The sequence below is a fragment of the Stigmatopora nigra genome, chromosome 9 (assembly GCF_051989575.1).
Source record: "Stigmatopora nigra isolate UIUO_SnigA chromosome 9, RoL_Snig_1.1, whole genome shotgun sequence".
NCBI classification, from domain to species: domain Eukaryota; kingdom Metazoa; phylum Chordata; class Actinopteri; order Syngnathiformes; family Syngnathidae; genus Stigmatopora; species Stigmatopora nigra.
Genome location: NC_135516.1, coordinates 13,341,406 through 13,360,769, shown reverse-complemented (window position 1 = coordinate 13,360,769; position 19,364 = coordinate 13,341,406). Strand labels below are relative to the sequence as shown.

Sequence of the window (19,364 nt, the reverse complement as noted above, 5' to 3'; positions counted from 1 at the left end):
ACTTGTCCCATGCTTATAATATCAACTAGGCAAAAAGCTGGCATTTAAATCAAATAAAACTTTTAAAATTCAATTCATGTGAGTCTCTTCAGTGTTTTTTAAGCAACAGCGTGAAGCTTGTTTTTTAACAAAAATAATAATGTTACGAGTTTTGAGATACTGACGAGTGTCTGGGCCCTAATTTAAAAAAAAAATCAAATTAAAAGCAGAAATTACATCAAAAAAATAGCTTTCATTTTTATTATCACAACAACAAAGGTCATCTGGCCTTTCCAAAATGGCCGCCCCCATGAAAGCAGCGTCATTCATCTCTTGTTACAAATCATTCGTAACATGCAGTTCTGTAAATGATTAAATACTCAGAAAGTATACATAAAGCTTTAGATATTAGCATTTCCCTCCAAGCTAATGCTAATTCTCACCTAACTTCCTCAACAGATTTAACAGTCGCTCAAAAAAGTCCTGTTTTTATCACAAATTTGGACACCATATGAAAAATGTTCATTCCTAACATTTTCAAACTGTCAAATACACCCATTTGTTGAGATACCCTGGTATATATGAATACTTTTTGAGATATTTCAGTCATTTTTTGATATAAAAAAAAAATGCAATTAGCTTGGTGTGGTTTGATGTGTCCGCCTGAGGACGTAAATCACACTTGTAGGTTTAAAGAGTGTCTCAAAGGAGGAAGTAGATGCGTGGAATGTGTTGCTAGGACCACAAAGACGATGTCCTGCTGTGCTAGCTTGAAGCCTGCAGGCACATGTTGGGGCACCTACTTTACTTCCCGAAGCCCCCTTTCCCATTAATCCTAACTCTTCTCATCTAGTGTTAAAGTTAACATAACCACTTTTTTCCATTCATTTTCTGAACTGCTTATCCTCACAAGGGTCACTTTTGTCAATCATCTCCAGCACCCCCTGCGACCCTTGTGAGGAAAATATAATGAATATTAAATCACACATTCACATGTGATTGATCAGATGACATGCAACTCACAACATTGTCGTTTTATCGGCAAATACCAATTGGGACTTTTTCAAAATGGAGTCTAGACATGAAAAAGCATGTTTGGAGACCAAATGGAAGCTTTCAGCAAGGTAGCGGAGACTCGGCGTCTGGCGGTTTAACATAAATTCCGGCCGGGCGAGTCGTAAATGTTAAAATGCCAACAAGTATGTCAGCCTGACAAGCAAAATACGTAAGTTAGATGCTTAAAATGTCTGCCGCTCTAATAGAAGCCATTGCATTGGTAATGTGTGTGTGTGTGTGTGTGTGTGTGTGTGTGTGTGTGTGTGTGTGTGTGTGTGTGTGTGTGTGTGTGTGTGTGTGGTCTTCCCAACAAATACGAGCGTGGCAAAAAATAACACGCTAACAAACATGAAATAGTCCACTAACTCAACATGGGGCGACACGCTAAAGTGATTATTTTGAACCTATGAATCATATTAAAATGTATATTTTGCCCTTATCCAGTAGTCATCACTTCATAATACAAGACACACTTCAGTACACGAAGAATTAAAAGCTTTTTTTTTTTTACTAGAATTTTGTGAGTACAGTAATCCCTCAAATATCGCGGTTTCATTATATTGTGATTCGTTTTTGGAGGATTTTTTTTTTTAGTTAATTAATTTTTTTTGTAAATTCATAAAAATGTGAAAATCTGCGGTGAAACTCGCAAAGCGGAAGCCACTCCCACATATGATTTTATCAGTGATATTCATTCTGTCGCCCCCTGCAGTCAAAACGAAGTCATTGCTATTGCTCGTTATTGACAATGATAGTCGTCCAATTCACTTCAAATGATAGTATCTTCCACCCAAAGCAAGTATTGTAATACTTAATAATTTAAGGAGCAATTCTAGTCCAAATTTCTAGGCCTCCATTCAGAAAATTCTTGCTAGCAAGAGCTGCCATTTTGCCTTTAATAACATACAATTTTCTTTTTGTCATCATTTTGCTTTTCAAACTTCAGCGTGCAGACGTTGCGGAATTCTTTTCGCCGATAACGAGCAACACCTGGATGCTAATCATAACGAGCAACACCTGGATGCTAATCATACCCTCCAAAAAGATGCTAACCGTGACACCACAAGTGCTATCTTTGCGCCATCCAGAATTTGACATTAAAGATATCAAAGCCCATCAGACGCACCTGGCTGTCAATGAAAGTACTACAAGAGTTTAAACACCAATCCTAAATGAGTCATCAGGATTGGGCTGGATTTCAAAATCAATGCAAGAGGCGGGGCTAAAAAACACAAACTGACTTTTTATTGATGTATCTTTTTTATTTATTTATGTATCTATTATTTTTGTATTTATTCATCAATTTATACATGTATTTAAGTATTTATTTATTTATTAACTTATTTATTACCTATATATTTATGTCTAAAATGTCTTTTTCTGTGTCTGTATTCTCACCCTCTTACTACTGTGACAATGAAATTTCCTGAATACGGGATGAATAAAGTTATTTGATCTAATCTAATCTAAAAAAAACAAAAGACACATTTTGGGTTGTCAAAAAATGACAGGAAATTCGGTGCTACGTGTGGTTAGCAAGGCACCAACGGTTGCGTTTACAAGCCTCTGTTTTCAGAAGCTTCCCACATATAAGCAGCATGAAGCTCTTTTATAGCCTTTCCAGCCACCAAATGTATTTCTTATTTATTTTTTTAAGAGCCCTCTAGGGCAAGGGTTCGATCCCGGGTTCCTGGCACCATGCTGTGTGGAATTTCCATATTCTCCCTGGCTTGTGTGGGTTTTCTCTGGGTACTCCAGTTTCCTCCCACATTCCAAAGACATGCATGCTAAGCTAACTGATCACTTTAAATTGCATCTAGCTATGAGTAATTGTTTTTTTATTTCGCCGTGACCTGCGATTGGTTGGCGACCAATTCAGGGTGTCAGCTGGGGTAGGCTCCAACACCCTCCGCGAGCCTAATGAGGATAAAGTGGTTCTGAAAATGAGTTGAGATCATTTAAAGTAGTTTTTAATATACATTGAATAAATGGCAAACTAAGCTCAGTATACAGTAAACCGTAGGAGGTGGGGGTTCAAATCCGGGCGACGTGGCATTCCTCAACATGGTGGGCTTGGACTAATGGCTCAACTTTCCACGTCGCCACCGCCACAGCATGATTTAGCTTCATTAGCGTTTGTCGGTTTGGCATTATGCAAACTTTTCAAGGAGAATCATTAACCTCATAATAATGTGGACCTTGTATTATTTCTTAACGGGGTGGGGCGAGGGGGGGGGGGGGCTTTTTCAACTGAATTCGTTTCAACTATGGACAAAAATTAGGGCAAACATTGTCTTCCACACAATGAAAACCAGCCAATCGGGATGTAGATGGAAACTGGAGTACCCAGAGAAAACCCACACAAGCACAGGGAGAGCACACAAACTCAAAAAAAGAAAGGCTGGAACCCACCAGGGATTGAACCCTCGATACTAGAACTGTGAGGCGCTAAAAATTTGGTAAAAAAAAGATAAATAAATATATATATATATATATATATATATATATATATATATATATATATATATATATATATATATATATATATATATATATATATATATATATATATATATATATATATATATATATATATATATATACTTATAATTAAAGTAATCCCTCGAATATCGCGGTTCATGTAGACCAGACATGGCCGCGATAAACAAAAAAATGCAAAGTATTATTACCACAAAAGTATATCTATAATCTTCATTTGAATTTTAATATGAAAGATGAAGTTGACCCACGTTTTTCATGTTGTGCTACTTTGTACTTTGTATCTATGCAATTTTTACTAATTTTAGGGACTAGAGTACTCAACTTTTTTTTTGATAGGTCGCAATGAAGCAAAACCAAAATATATTCCGGCCACAAAAAGTAACCATTAAAACGCAAAGTCACCAAAATAGCTGTTAATAATGCTTTGAGTCATAATCGAGGCTTTTTTGATTGATAAATCTGAACCATTAAAAACTGACAAGACCACAACTATGATTAACACAAACATAGGAAAAATGGTGGCAAAATTCTGACAAAACAGCCAAAAAATTGACAAAAAACTTCAAATTCGTCAAAAAAATCCAACAAAATACCAAATATGTACCCCAAAATCCCCCTCCCCAATTGGCGTCCCTCAGGGAAACGTATTAGGTCCACCAATTATCAATCTCGACTGAATTCTGACTTGGCTTAAGCACCCTTTTCGCGGCCTCTGTCGTTTTTTTGACATAGCTCCTCCCCCTAACTTCCAGGTGGACTTAATAGCTAACAGCTGTTCAATAAGCCCATCATGCTAACGTTCAAAATACATCGTTAACGGGTCCCCCAGGATAGCTAATGACAGGGCTCCCATTGGTGGAGTCGGCGACCAATCCCGTGGCTCTGGACAGAAACCCTTTGGCGTTGTTGTTCTAGTTTTTAATGATCTAGGGGGCCCCCTTAAAACCGACGTCTTGGTCTGCTTGGCCTATACAGGGCGGGAGGAAAGGTGTTGGGGGCCACAGAACTCGGGCCCGACTTTGGCGAAAAACCGAGATCGCTTAAGGACCACTGAAGGTAACGTTTTTTGTTCAAAAAGTTTGGCGTTGTGAACATTTTTGATTCAAACGCAGGAAGACGTTGGATTGAAAATATGGCGACGCACTCGCTGATCTGGGCCGGATTTCTTCTGGTTTTTGTTTTTTTACCAGGTGAGCTTGTTTGTTTTATTTTGAAATTTATTTCATTCAAATATTTGGTGTTCTTTGGGGGGCTTTCTTTGCATTTTTGGCAGGAGAAATTTAAGTAATTTTTAAGATTTGTTTGTCAACTATTTATCTTTTTTTTACAGTTCTTAGATTATTTATGAATGATATATTTTTTCAGAATCTTATTTTGAAGGTGTCAATAGCAAATATTTTCCTGTATTTTTGATTATGTATTTATTTATTTTTTGCATCAAAAGGGGAAAATATTCAATAATTCTTGGTCGTTCTTTAAAAAAAGGGGATTTTTTTATTTCTATTAAAAACCACCAAAAAAGTTAAATAATTTCTGTTGTATTTATTTATTTTGAAAAATTTGGGGATTTTATAAATATTTTTTTATTTAGAAAAAGAGCAGAAAAAAACCCATAAATATCTTTTAAAGTTTCAAAAAGTGTTTATTTTTTAAGTTTTTTAAAGCCAAAACATTAAATAATTCCTTATTTTATCTTTTAATATGTTTTTTGTTTAAAAAAAAGGGTCTAAAATGGCAGGTCCTGTAGACTTCTTAATTTTGCATCTTTTAGCTGGTGCGACTTATAGTCCAGAATATACAGTAGTGCTGAACCTTAAAAAAAGAACTACACTAGCATGTAGTTTTGATTTTCTAAAAAAACATTTTACAGCGTATGGATAATTAGTTTGAGTGAGGACCCCGACTTTGTAGTTTTACAAGTGTCGGTGGCCCCCGGTAATTATATAAATCCACAGACGCTAGTTAAAAGGAGGAGGCGGAGCTGGTGCCAAGGCGCCACAGTTCGGGCACCTGCCGCGTTCCGCCCCCTCCGGGGACTCCCTTTTGCACCCTTTTGGGCGGCTCAGCATTTTTTCCAGCGCGTGGAGTGAAAGCGCAACATCTGGTTTTTGTCAGTCGCTAATGCCAGTGCCGTTTGTCTATTGTAGATTTCCTCGGGGCCGCGCCTTTGGAGCCGCAAAAGCAGGAGGATGTCGTGGGTGAGAGGTGTCCAATTGTTTTGAAATGGAAATTCGGCCGGTGGCAATAGTTTCAGCAACACGCTCATTTATTCATCTATTTATATATTTATATTTCAGGAACATGGTTATTTATTTATATCTATATATTTATTATATATTTTTATTTATATATATTTATATATTTATTTACATATATTTATTTTTATATTTATTTATATATTTATATGTGTATTTATATATTTATTTATATATTTGTTTATTTATATATATAATTTTTTGTTTATTTATATATATTTATATATTCATTCATATTTTTATTTGTATTTGTATATATTAATTTATATTTTTATTTATATATATATATATTTATATATTTATCTAGATTTTTTATTTATATATATATATATCTATTTATATATTTATTTATATCTATTTATATCTATTTATTTATTTATTTTTTATATATTTATATATTTCTTCATGCCATTGTTTGTCTGTCTCCAGTTGGTGCAGTGACTGGCGATGTGAAGGCTGAAGTGGTGGCCAACCTGAAGGAACTGGTGCGACGCAGAAGGAACGCGCCGGTGGTGCCGGTGCCCCAGTTCCAACGCCTCCCCGACTTCTGGGGCTGGTACAAGTACTTTATGGAGAGTCACAACCAGGAGGGGGTTAGTCTATTTACTATTGGACAAGATTTAGCCCCGCCCCCATAAAAACAACCAAAACAATTTCCATTCCAAAACATTGTCCCCCCTTTTCCCAGGTTGAGGACTTGGACCGCCTCTACCTGGCCTACCTCCAAAACAAGCACCGATCCGAGGAGGGCCCCACCTTCAACCACTACCTCAATCACCTGAGCGGAGTGTACAAAGCCTGCGCCGACTCCGACGACCCCGAATGCATCTCCGAGTCCACCAGCAAGCCCAAGGCCACCTCGGCCATGCCCGCCCCCATCAAATCCGCCCCAGTCCGGATGTGCAACCCTTACCTGGACCCTTACTGCCTCTTCCCGATGACCCCCAAAGTCGCCGCCCCCGAGTCGGCCCCCGCCAAGGCACCCGCCCCTGTTCTCACCCCCATTTTGCCCATTCCCCAAAAGAGCCCCACGGGTTATTACTATTACGCCCCCGTCCTGGAGCCCTTCCTTAGCCACGAGCAAAAATCCGAGCTACTTCGTATCTGCAACCACGAGGACGTAGAGTGCCTCCAGTACCACTTGAGGGCAGCATACGGCTACCGCCCCGCCTCGGGCCCCGCCCCTTCCTACGCCGCCCTCAAGTGCAACCCCAAAGACCCTTACTGCAAGCCAATATTAGCGCAAAAAGCCCCCTCCGGGTACTACCACCTCCTAAGCCCAAGCTGCGACCCAGCCTTGGACCCCCTTTGCGCACCCCCCGCCGGACCGGCCGCCGACTCGGCACCCCAGCACTGTAACCCGTTGTTCGATGCCGGATGCAACCCGCTGACCGCCACCAAGCTGTCTGGTCTCACCAAACCAGTGGTGGAGTACGCCCCTAAAGGCCAGCCCGCCCACATGGCCGCTCCCTTGACCTGCGACCCCCGCGAAGATCCGTTCTGCATCCTGACGGTGGCCGCGGCCCTGCGCAAACCCCAGCTCCCAGAGCACCAGGTCTGAATTTGACATCCCCAAATATGATTTGACTAGTATAACCCGTGCTTTTACCACTACATTGGCCCGAATATAAGATATTTTGCATTGAAATAAGACTGGAAAATGTTGGTCGTCTTACATTCGGGGTCGAGACATTATATACCCATTCACAAAGCTAGATGGTGCTAGATAGGTTGAACACGTTGATGGTTAAAGCAGTTATTGCTATTTTATTGTTTTATCACAATGGATTGGTTAGTTTAGAACATTTTAAAAACATTGCATATTAGTTTACATATTTAAATGTTCAGATGTGATAGACAGTTTTTGCATGATTTGAATAAGGCAAATTAAGATGATTTTTAATTCTCGAATTTATTGTTAGCAACATTTGTTTCACATGTACTGTCATTTTTTCTCTATAAAAATTCAATTTGGTGTTTAAAAAGTCTTTTTTTAAATACTTTTGATCGTCTTAGAATCAGGATCGTCTTATATTCGGGCCAATACGCTACTCATGAAATCTTGACAGCGTTATCTTAATTTAGCTGTGCACCAGGACATTTTTAAAGAAATATAATAAGTTTCAAAGGTAATAAGCCATCTCTAAAAACAACAAAAAATGATGTTGACATTAGCTTTAGCCAAAATCAACAATCTACCTCAAATCATTCACAAAATGGCAAAAACATAGAAATTAAAACACCAAAACAGAAAATTCAGGCCACATTCACCCACCCTCAAATTCCTACAAAAACCCACAATACCCAAACAATCCCCCAATGCTATTTAGCATTTTTTGTGACATTATGCTGTCTGTTTTTAACAAAATCCACACATCAATCAACCAGGTCCGCCACAAGCTGGGCATCCGCGGCAAGACCAAGGAAGGCCACGATTGCTACGTGCACTACGACAAAGAGTGTACCCCGACGGAGCCTCAACCAAAAACCAAGACCGCGCCCGAACCCCGCTGCCACCCCTTCGACCCCACCTGCGGCAAGTTCACGGCACCCCCCGCGGTCCGAGCCCGGGGAACCGGCGAGGGTGACATCATCTTCCCCGACCCGGACTGCGACCCGGAACTCGACTACAACTGTCGCCTACGCCGAGGCGACGCAACCGATGCGGCGGCGGCGATGGCGGCGCAACTCGCCAAAGAAGCAAAGAAGCCGGTTAAATCCAGTTACGGGTATTTTGACTTCCTCCGTGGCGTGGTGAGCAAGCCCAAGTAGAGAGACAAAATAATCGGAAAACGTCGAAAAATGTGAGTTTGGATCGTCAAATGTCGTGAAAATTGGGTTTAAGTCTGGGGAAAAGAGCCCATTGGCTGTCTAGGTCAGATTTATGTTTCATATGTACTGTTAACGGATGCAGTTTTTTATATGTATCGTATCTTGTGCTGACCCCGCCCATCTGTCACATTTTTAAAGTCAATGTGGCCCCCGAGGGCCCAAAAGTTTGCCCAATCTTGCGATAGATGTTTGTATTCAGCAGGTAGCATTAGCATTGTACATTCCCTTGCAGAGTAATTCAAAGCGTATTTAATGTTTTCAACGCCGGACACTTGTTTTATTCCGTTTTGATCAGGCTTCTAATAAAAGATTCAAGCTAAACTGCTCCATTGATTTACTAAATTCAGGAAATGATCCAATGTTCAAAATGGGGTTTTTAGCGTGTCGGCCTCATAGTTCTGGGATCCTGGGTTCGAATCCAGGTCAGTCCACCTGTGTGGACTTTGTGTTTTCCCTAGGCCTGTGTGGGTTTTCTCCGGGTACTCCAGTTTCTTCCAAAATTCCAAAAACATGCATCCTGGGTCAGTCCACCTGTGTGGAGTTTGTGTGTTCTCCCAGGCAGGTGTGGGTTTTATCCGGGTATTCCAGTTTCCTCCCACATTCCAAAAACTTTGCGTATTCACCACAAGGCCTGCGTGGGTTTTGTACAGGTACTCCGATTTCTTCCAAAATTCCAAAAACATGCATCATGAGTTCGAATCCAGGTCAGTCCACCTGTGTGGAGTTTGTATGTTCTCCCAGGCCGGTGTGGGTTTTCTCCGGGTACTCCGCTTTCCTCCAAAATTCCAAAAACATGCCTCCTAAGTTTGAATCTAAGTCAATCAACTTGTGTGGAGTTTGTGTCTTCTCCCCAGGCCTGCGTGGGTTTTCTCCGGGTACTCCGATTTCCTCCAAAATAAAAAAAAAATGCATGGTAGGCTGATTGGATACTCTAAATTGCCCCGACCTATGATTGGTTATCCATTTCCTTCTGCCATGTGATTGGCTGGCCAACAATTTAGGGCGTCTCCCCGACTTATGCCTTAAGTCAGCAGGCTCCAGCACCCCCTGCCACCCTTGTGAGGGTAATGAATGAATGAATGTTTGAGGATTTAAGTCAAATTTGACACCCTTTACTTATATAATACATATTATTCATCAGGATGCAGATAAAGGAGCACTTACAAGACCATGGTAACAAAATGCAACTACACACACACACACACACACACACACACACTGGGTGGCGCTGATGACACAACCGATACATTTCAACCACCCAAAGGTCTTAAAAGAGGAAATAACTGATGATATATGTCAATATGTCTGCTTAATCATCACCCTCATCAATAAAAGCTCTGTTTCCCCAATCATTGTGATAAAAATGGTCATTGATTTAATGACCTCCGTCTGCATGTTTCAATCCACTTTATAGAAAGATTTACGCCTTTAAAGCCCCTCCATGTAATTAAATTTCATCGAAGGTTGTCTCGGGGGAGTGGAGATCAAACCGCGTGGTGGCGAGGCGGATAAGGAGATGAAAAAAAAAAGTCAATGTTTGGGATCAATTTCACGCCTGCGTGAAGAATAATTGCGGCAGATTGGAAACATTATGTTGTGGAAGATATAAAGACGATTTAAACACCACAACGACCAGTCCTAAATTGGAGTGGAGGCCCGTGCTTGGTAATCATAGTTTCATTTTTTTGCTGGGCGCGATAAATATTGGCCATGATATGACTTCATTTTATTTTTCGTCTCGTGGCGCGTTGGTAGTGTGTTTAGCATTTCTGCCTCGTAATTTTGGGGCCGTTGGTTCGATCCCAGATCGATCTTGTTTACTTCCACATCTCAAAAATATGTATGCTAAACTAATTGATCACTTTAAATTGCCTTTAGCTATGGATAATTGTACATTTCCTTGAATTCAGGGTATCTATAGTTTGCTGGGATAGGCTCCAGCACCCTCTGCGACCCTTTTGATTATATATTTTTGTCTATGACACATCATTTGGCGTGAAATTGAGTTATTAGTAATCAGTTATTAAAGGGATGTGCACAGTTAATGTAACTACATTAGTAGTTATTTTTACTTCCTCTGAAAGATTCTTCGAGTTGTCAAAGTAATAGAAAACATTAAATATGTTCTTGTTTTATATTTTACGGTTCACGGAACCTTTTTGATGTCCTTTAACAACAAAAGAATTAAACAAAGTGTCCTGTAGTGTTGTCCTGTAGTGGTGTTATAGTTGATTTATTTTGAAGGCGTTATATCCTCCTCATTCCCGAGAACTTCCTTTCCTCATGTCATCGCCAATTGTGTCCACCTGTGTCAAAATGGTCTGTCTTTCCAGAGTGTTCTATTATTACACGACTCATGTAAAGTTGTTTTTACCATAAAAAATAACATCTATATTTTACAAACTCTTATTCTACAGGGAGAAGTCAACAAGGATCCTTAAACAATCACTGCAAAGGAAGAAAAATGACAAAAATAAAAGTCACTTACCCCCGAGAGGACCAAAATAACGTCGATGGTTGATGACGTTCAGGAGCAAAAGACCCTAGAAAAATGAACTCTTCCTACACGTAAGGTAACGGGACACATAATTATATTATTATTATTTATAAATTATTTATTTGTCTATTTGTTTGTTGTTGTATTTTGACATGTTGTGATGAAGTTTTAACTCATTATACTTGTTTAATTACAATTTAAAAACTATTTAAATCAACGATGGCCGTTTAGGCAAAAAATGGGTCGCAAAATAAGAGTCACAAAATTCTAATAAAACAAAATTATATAGTTATATGTAATTAAATAAGTAGATAGATGACTGTTATAGCTGTCATGGGGAACGTTTTTGACAGATAGGGTCATAAACAATTAATATTTTTTGAATGGTATTCCTTGAATTTTGAGTAGCTTTGACTTTTTATACAACGAATTTAAGAGTAAAAATACATGAATATGTCTACTTTTTGGGGTCATTTTTCCACTTTTAAACTACAAAAAGTCTTTTGAAGAATTCTTTTGACAACATTGTTACACTGTTGCTAATCAATTGGTAGTATGTAGTAGTATTAGTAGAAGTAGTATTATTAAAAATTTATTAGCAGTTTCCATATTATTTTTTTGCATATTAGCCACATAAAATCTAATTTCTGTACTTCTGTGACTCTTAAGACTAAAAAAAAAGCCACCCAGTTTCAATTTGAACAAAACCATAATTATGTATATTTGTTTATTTACCAGCAACAACCAAAACACAAAGATTGTGTACTTAAAATGTGGTTAAAGCCACGCTAAATTAAAAAAAACCAAATACAATTTCATAATGAAAACAAAAAAAAATGCAAAACATCATTACTTTTTCAAATAGTAATGAAAAATCCCATTCTAAATCACAGACCGCCATTTTGGCTCAATTTGTAATTCTCTTCCCCAAACAGCAGCAGAGGTAAAAATATCAATAACAATTTCAGTGACTCAGCTGCACTTCTATGCATTCTAATGACGATTAGCTAATTGCCATAACCCCACCACCTTCATTGCCATTGCTTGAATGCAGTTTAGCACTAGCTTGTACTTATATACTGTACCATAATGATATTCCTGCGGCGTGGAGGCCTCGCCTCGGCACAGTCAGCAAAAGCGCTGGTCCGTGCTGAGACAAGCAGCCCCCCCCCAAGTCCCTCGGGAACCCCCCCTAGATCCTCTGCCAGCTTCTCTATCGTTGTACCAAACGAGTCGGGGCCAATGTTTCTAGAATGACAATGGCATAAAAAATGATGGAGTGCGTGCAGCACTTGGAGACTGTTAATCGTTATTAGTGGGAGGAGTTTACGGGAGTGGCTGTGTTTAAAAGCACATGGCGGTTATGTTTTAAGACGGACGGCGAGACGATGAATTTGTGCAATGTGTAAAATTTGAACTTGGGAGGGGAAGGATATTGTCTCTTGTGAGGACGACGTCCTTGACGGAGGTTTCTGTTAAGTTGATTTTGGCGTGATGTTGACATTGGTGGTTTTCTGTAGGAACTTGGGTCGATAGTAGATGTGGCAACTGAAGGACTGATTGATTACACGCATTGGTTGGTAATAATAAGATTTTTTTTGGTTTTTTATCGAGTTTTGGTTGACGATTAGCTGCTAATCTATGTTGACGTACTGAAATTTGCTGTCTAGTTGAACAATTTGACCTGTAGTTCAACCTTAATCTGTTTTTGCTAGCTAGGCTAGCTAGATAGCCGGTCATAATTGTGCATGCCAAATGTGATGTACTAAAAATTCATGTGTCATTTACTAATTTGACAAGTAATTCAATCCAAATTGTCAAATTACGTGTTTTACCGTTGATGAGCTAGCTAGCTAGCTTGTCAAAATTTGACAAATGTGATATACTAAACTATCAATAAACTATTAATAATTTGACCCGTAGTTCCACTCAAAATGCGTGCATGAGAACAATGTATCTTTTTAATAATTAGCTAGCTAGCTAGCTAGCTAGCTTGTCATTGTTTCATATCACAAATGTGACGTACAATTTGACACTTAGCTAGCCACATTATCGCATTGCGTGCACCAAGACAAAAGTTTTTCATAAGCTATCATTAGCATAGCAATATTTTATGGATAATAAAAAATACATTTATTATTCCTTGAAGTTTTAAAGGTTTGATGATTGAGTTAAGAAAGATTAAAATTGCTAAAGATGTGGTGCTAATGCCTTGTTATGCTAGCAATAGCTGCATTTAAAAAAATAGATATAAAACTTTATCCGTTAATGTAGTATTTTATCCCCAAAAAGGAGCAAACTATTGTCGTTTGGAGGATTAGTGAGCCGTATTAGTAAAAATGTGTGTTCTTTTTCTTTGGGGAAATAAGCTAAAAAATTTAGCACCTGATTTGAAGGCTTTAACTCATTCCCAGCTAAGGCCGACATTTACTGGGCAAGCGCTAGCAGGGTCCTTTTAAAGATTTTAAACACTACAAATCTACCCAAAGTGGATGAGCAGCCACCCAAGAAAAGAAAAATCAATATTTTACAATCCTCACCCAACATTTATCAGTTTAATGGAAAAATATATTTACACAAGTTAAGAGTTATGCCTAATTTTCAGCATTTGCAGACATATGAATGCATTGTCATCATTGTTATATAAAAAAATCCTTCACAAACAATTTTTTACAATAATTTTCTCAACAAGGATGTTTTTTTCCTTAAAAAGTTTTTAAAAAGTCACATTTATTAGTGCTGAATTATATTATTTCTTATTATATATTCATTCACATGCAAAACAAGTTTGTACTGATATTTTCGCAAAAACATATCATTTAAAACAATGTAAATTAAAAAAAACATATACAACTTCAAAATTAAAACCAAAATTCCTCCGTTCGGCCGCCATTTTGGCTCAATTCTCTCCCAAAAACAGCATTTTCCCTCCAATTTAAGCAATAAATCACAAAAATAATGCAAATTCCATGACAGGTCACTTATTTAAAACAGTAAAAACATTTTCTTTTCTCCTCTTTTCAATATTTTTCATTCCAACGCCCACAAATGTCACTTCTTCTGAAAGCTTCAGATATTTTATTCATTCATTGCGCATCACAAACAAAGGCTTTTCACATTCTAATACTAATGACACTAGAGTGCAACAAAAAAAAACATAGTTTATTGGAGTGATTGGCCCAGAAAGGATTGTTTCTTGCCTGTGAAATTATTTATAACTCATACATCAAAATGCGCACCGTTTCAAAGAAACAAAAAATAAAAAACGGGTTGCTGATCAAGTTTGAAATCTAACTGTCTCCAGGGTAGCAGTTATTTCTTTTCTTTTTTGCACTTAGACGAGGTAGATAATCAGTGGACAACACAAAAAAATCTAAGTCCAAATAAATCAAATGGAATCTTTAATAAGCTTGATAAAAAATGACACGCTTCTTAGAGCGTACTTTTTTTTATCCTGGCATTTTTTGAAGGCGGCGTTGCTATCACTCTGAGCATCTGCCTTAGGGTTTGCATTTATAATAGAAAAGATTTTTTTTTTTTTTGTTGCTTTTCTGACTTTGTCTCTGGTGTCTAATGTGGAATAAAAGTAGCATTGAAGAGCGCAAAAATTGGCAAATCTCGGATATTTCATTAATATCGTCTGGAAAATGACGCTTCGGTTTGACATTAACGGCTCCACAAATGTATTTTTTGGACAAAAAAAATAAATACAGAATTTCCAATTTGTAATTACAAAAAAGTATTATTGCGCAAGTGATTCGATAAATACAAAATATATATTTTTTATGTGTAAATAAAAGTATATATTTGTATATATGTATATATATATAAGTAAATGTGTGTATAAATGTGTGTATATATGTGTATACATGTATATGTGTGTACATTTGTGTACATGTGTGTACATGTGTGTATATGTGTGTACATGTGTGTACATGTGTGTACATGTGTGTACATGTGTGTACATGGGTGTACATGGGTGTACATGGGTGTACATGTGTGTACATGTGTGTACATGTGTGTACATGTGTGTACATGTGTGTACATGTGTGTACATGTGTGTACATGTGTGTACATGTGTGTACATCTGTGTACATCTGTGTACATGTTGTGTATACATGTATATACATGTATATATGAATGTGTGTATATGTGTGTACATGTGTGTACATGTGTGTACATGTGTGTACATGTGTGTACATCTGTGTACATCTGTGTACATCTGTGTACATCTGTGTACATCTGTGTACATCTGTGTACATCTGTGTACATGTGTGTACATGTGTGTACATGCGTGTACATGCGTGTACATGCGTGTACATGTGTGTACATGTGTGTACATCTGTGTACATGTGTGTACATGTGTGTACATGTGTGTACATCCGTGTACATCCGTGTACATGTGTGTACATCCGTGTACATCCGTGTACATCCGTGTACATGTGTGTACATGTGTGTACATCTGTGTACATGTGTGTACATGTGTATATGCGTATATATAAATGACTATAAAAGCATTCAATTCAATTACATCGGGTTAGGTAACATTTGTATTATTTGCAAATAAATAAAAAATGATTTTATATTCCCATAGTGAGTTTATTGTCACTGCCATTCAATCTTCTGAGTGTCAATAATACTTTTCCCCAGTACACAATTAGTCTTTCAAGGTGATTCCATTGTTGACTTTTAAATGGAGAAAAAAAAAGCCCACCAACGCATACTTGGGTTTCGCGGGACACAAATCCATTGACTACAAACGCATATTTTTGCAATTCAAGCCACATTTCCTGAAGGTCAAGTACGAAAAAAGGACAACAGGAGCAATCTGACTTTAGTCTAACGCGTTTGTGTAAAAAAGAACCGTAATGGCGTCCGTGTTCTTTTGGGATGACCCCCGTAAAGTGCACGCATGTGTTTAGCTTTACTCACAGCGGGACGGCTGTGATGCGAGCAGGCATCGACGACCACGTACATACTAATGGTGGCGTTGCTAGCTGCTCGCTAAGCACGTTCCCACGTTGACGCCAGTGCGCGGCTCAATAATACATGCGGCACTTGATCCATTTTACATTCGAAAGATCTTTTTACTTGTAAAGGTCTTGAGCTTATCTGGCTTTAAGGAACACTCTGACTTGACACTGTGGCTTTTCTTATCGCTGAAAGTCGCTGGATTAAGTTCTACGTTTGACTCTCGGACTGCTGATCATTTTGAGGGCTCAAAATGTTTTATATTATTCAAAATGATGATTTAGATGTGTCCAAGTGGCGGCCCGGGGGCCAAATTTGGCCCGCTGCATCATTTTGTGTGGTCCGGGAAAGTCAATCATAAGTGCTGACTTTCTGTTTTAGGATTAAATTAAAATGAAGAGTATAGATGTATATTAATATTCCTGATTTTCCCCTTTTAAATCAATAATTGTAATTTTTTAATCCATTTTTTCTGTGTTTTTAGTTCAAAAATCATTTTGTAAAATCTAGAAATTTATTTTACAATAGCTAAAATAAAAATTGTTTTAGATCTATCAAAAACTGAATTTTCAGGGATTTTAATCCAGTTATTTTAATCCATTTATTAAAAAATCTAATCTAAATATTATATCCAAAATGGTCCGGCCCACGTGAAATCAAGTTGACGTTAAAGCGGCCGCCAACCAACCCGAAAAATAGATGTATGATCCCATCCCGATCTCGTTGTCCGGAATTCCGAGTTCATTCAAAAGTAATTGGACATCTAATGGCGTCAATGGCGGCAAGTAAGTTCACTTTTTAACATGGTGAGATGGAGTTATGGCATTAATGTGGCCCACAAACCAAGGTTTGACACACCTAACCTATGACATTGTGAAGGCAGCCAATCTTGAGGCAGCTGCAGGTGGTTGTCTTTTTGCTGCATAAGTGATACATTGATCCCGGACACTTCAAACATGTACCACAATTAAGCTTTGATTGAATATCCTTTTGTTGTTGTTATAAAGTATCTAACCATATCTTATCTACATTAACCACAATATTCAAGGGATTACTATAGTTGGCAATTGAGCAAAAGATTCACGGGAATAGGTGGCGCTACTAATCCTCAGGTGGGTTTCGTATAGATTTCAGTACATTTAGCTTCAATACCCGTCGGGGTTGGAAGATGATGATGAGGAGCTGTGAGAGCTTGTCTGGGTGACATGTTGGAAGGTGGGAGCCCAAGGGTGGCCTCGCTATTTGGCGCTGTGTGACAAACGAGTCCCGGGCTGCCGCTTGGCTCTTTGAATTATGGAAGAAGGTGTGCAGGACTGCTGACCAAACATTGACCCCGGGGCGATGGCAAATGGTGAGAAATGGGCCGAGTCAATCTTTCAACTCAGCGTGAAAGGGCGAGAGAAAGAGAGAGAGAGTCTAATTGTAGCATCGTAATGTACACGGTTGAAAATAGCCTTGTAGCCAAATGGTTATCATTTATTCATGTATTCTTGTTTACCCACTACTTATGGCTGCTGCTTTAAAGTATCTAACCAACCATATGCTAGTTGTTGTAGAGGACTATGATTGGTTTAAATAGCGGTTGAAGGGTGAATCGATGTCGGAATTAATATATTTGGGGCAGTACAGGGAATTCCAACTGTGATTTGAATGGCATAGAATAGAAAGAGATCAAAATATGTTTTTGGGGGGAATGTTTTAGATTTTTTTTTAAATCTTCTACAACAGGGTTGTTTATTCGACAGCTCAGTTTTTATTGGCCCGCAGGAAGTAAGAAAATGTCATAGAATATGGTCTACACAAGAAGCTTAAATTCAGTTTACGTTGCACTTCTAGGTACTCGGATGTTTGGTCGCCCAGACGTTTGGTCGCCCGGACGTTTGGTCGCCCGGACGTTTGGTCGCCCGGACGTTTGGTCGCCCGGACGTTTGGTCGCCCGGACGTTTGGTCGCCAGACGTTTTACAACATGACAGAGTTACTGTTGAAACCAGCTCTCAAAATTACATCCCCCCCAGGTGACCAAACATCCGGGCGACCAAACGTCCGGGGCGACGAAATGTCCGGGCGACAAAACGTCCGGGCGACCAAACGTCCGGGCGACCAAACGTCCGGGCGACCAAATGTCCGGGCGACCAAATGTCCGGGCGACCAAATGTCTGGGCGACCAAACATCCGGTCACGGCACTTCTCAGGTTTTACAGCGGTTGGAGCAAATCACTTAAAAAATTAGATATGTTGTAAAGAATGTACTAGAAAACACAATTCCTTCATTTTTATGTCCAAAAATGCCAGTTTTTTTTATTGTTTCAATAAACAAAGCATTTTGTGACAGCCTACTATACGTTATGTCTTATTTTAAGGCCAGTGCAGTGCGAAAAAAAATCAAAAGCTACCTTTCATAGAGCTTGTTTTGACTGCTCGGTTGTCTGTAATCCGCAGAGCTGTGATCAATTCTGTCATCCATTGTCTTTGCCAGGTGCCGCGGAAAGTCGCCGGCGGAAGATAGGCGACCCATCGTGTATTCCGCTCACACGGGGACGACCAGCGCAACGTTTTGTCATCGGGCAAAAAAATGAAAAAAAAAATGAAAAGGCAAGGCCCAGGTGCGTATTTGACAGGCAGGGCAGCCCAAGCGCCGCCGCTAATCTAATTAAGTCGTTGATGGCGCTTTATCTGACAAATGACGGCAGCTCGGCGGCGGCTCCCAAGAATGTCACGGCTCTTATTTTCTCTGAGGAATGTCAGCGATCTCACAAATGTCAACATGTAAGCGCATTAAAAGGTTAGATCTTGTCATCATTCTGCCAGGCGCAGGTGAGCTGGATCCGCCTCTAAGAAAATAAATAATAAACCGCATTCTGGTAGGATACTGACCGTGACCTGACTTTTGTATTTGTTGTAATTCAAGATTCTGTAGATCTCACTGTATCTCGCTGACAGCTTGACTGTCGGGGTACATTGCTTGCTGACACGCTATGCAGTAATCCATAAATTATCACGGCTTCACTACAATGGGTTGTTTCTGGGGGAATGTATATGTGCACGTATATGTATGTATATATACATACATATATATGTATGTATGTGTATATATATACAGATGTACATGTATATGTATGTATGTGTGTGTATATATATATATATATACAGATGTACATGTATGTGTATATATATATATACATGTTCATGTATGTGTATATATATATACATGTGCATGTATATGTATGTGTATATATTAATGTACATGTATGTTTGTATATATGTACCGTAT

At 38.8% G+C, this 19,364-nt stretch overlaps 3 protein-coding genes across 5 annotated transcripts in view; 2 read left to right on the top strand and 1 right to left on the bottom strand.

Annotated features, from left to right (window-relative positions):
• The first annotated feature begins 1,222 nt into the window (after positions 1 to 1,222).
• and2 (actinodin2) lies at positions 1,223 to 8,564 on the top strand. The gene is made up of 8 exons (XM_077723560.1): positions 1,223 to 1,255; positions 1,982 to 2,177; positions 4,453 to 4,593; positions 4,650 to 4,727; positions 5,685 to 5,735; positions 6,222 to 6,385; positions 6,481 to 7,347; positions 8,181 to 8,564. The coding sequence occupies exons 1-8, from the start codon at positions 1,223 to 1,225 to the stop codon at positions 8,562 to 8,564; spliced, it is 1,914 nt and encodes a 637-aa protein (XP_077579686.1).
• Positions 8,565 to 10,861: 2,297 nt separating this feature from the next.
• Positions 10,862 to 19,364, top strand: part of LOC144201840 (RNA-binding Raly-like protein) — a 34,834-nt gene continuing 26,331 nt past the window's right edge. The window contains exons 1-4 of one of the 3 annotated variants that reach the window (XM_077724631.1): positions 10,862 to 10,943; positions 11,042 to 11,197; positions 18,570 to 18,696; positions 18,784 to 18,859. The gene's annotated coding sequence lies outside the window, so the exon portion shown is untranslated. Of the gene's footprint in view, positions 10,944 to 11,041; positions 11,198 to 18,569; positions 18,697 to 18,783; positions 18,908 to 19,364 lie in introns of all 3 variants that reach the window. The other 2 variants (XM_077724633.1, XM_077724632.1) reach the window with 2 other exon arrangements.
• LOC144201842 (uncharacterized) lies at positions 11,951 to 18,802 on the bottom strand. Its single transcript, XM_077724637.1, has 2 exons — positions 18,487 to 18,802; positions 11,951 to 12,369 (listed from the first exon to the last, which is right to left on the bottom strand). Exons 1-2 carry the CDS (start codon positions 18,606 to 18,608, stop codon positions 12,183 to 12,185), a joined length of 309 nt encoding a protein of 102 aa, XP_077580763.1. The 5' UTR covers positions 18,609 to 18,802; the 3' UTR covers positions 11,951 to 12,182.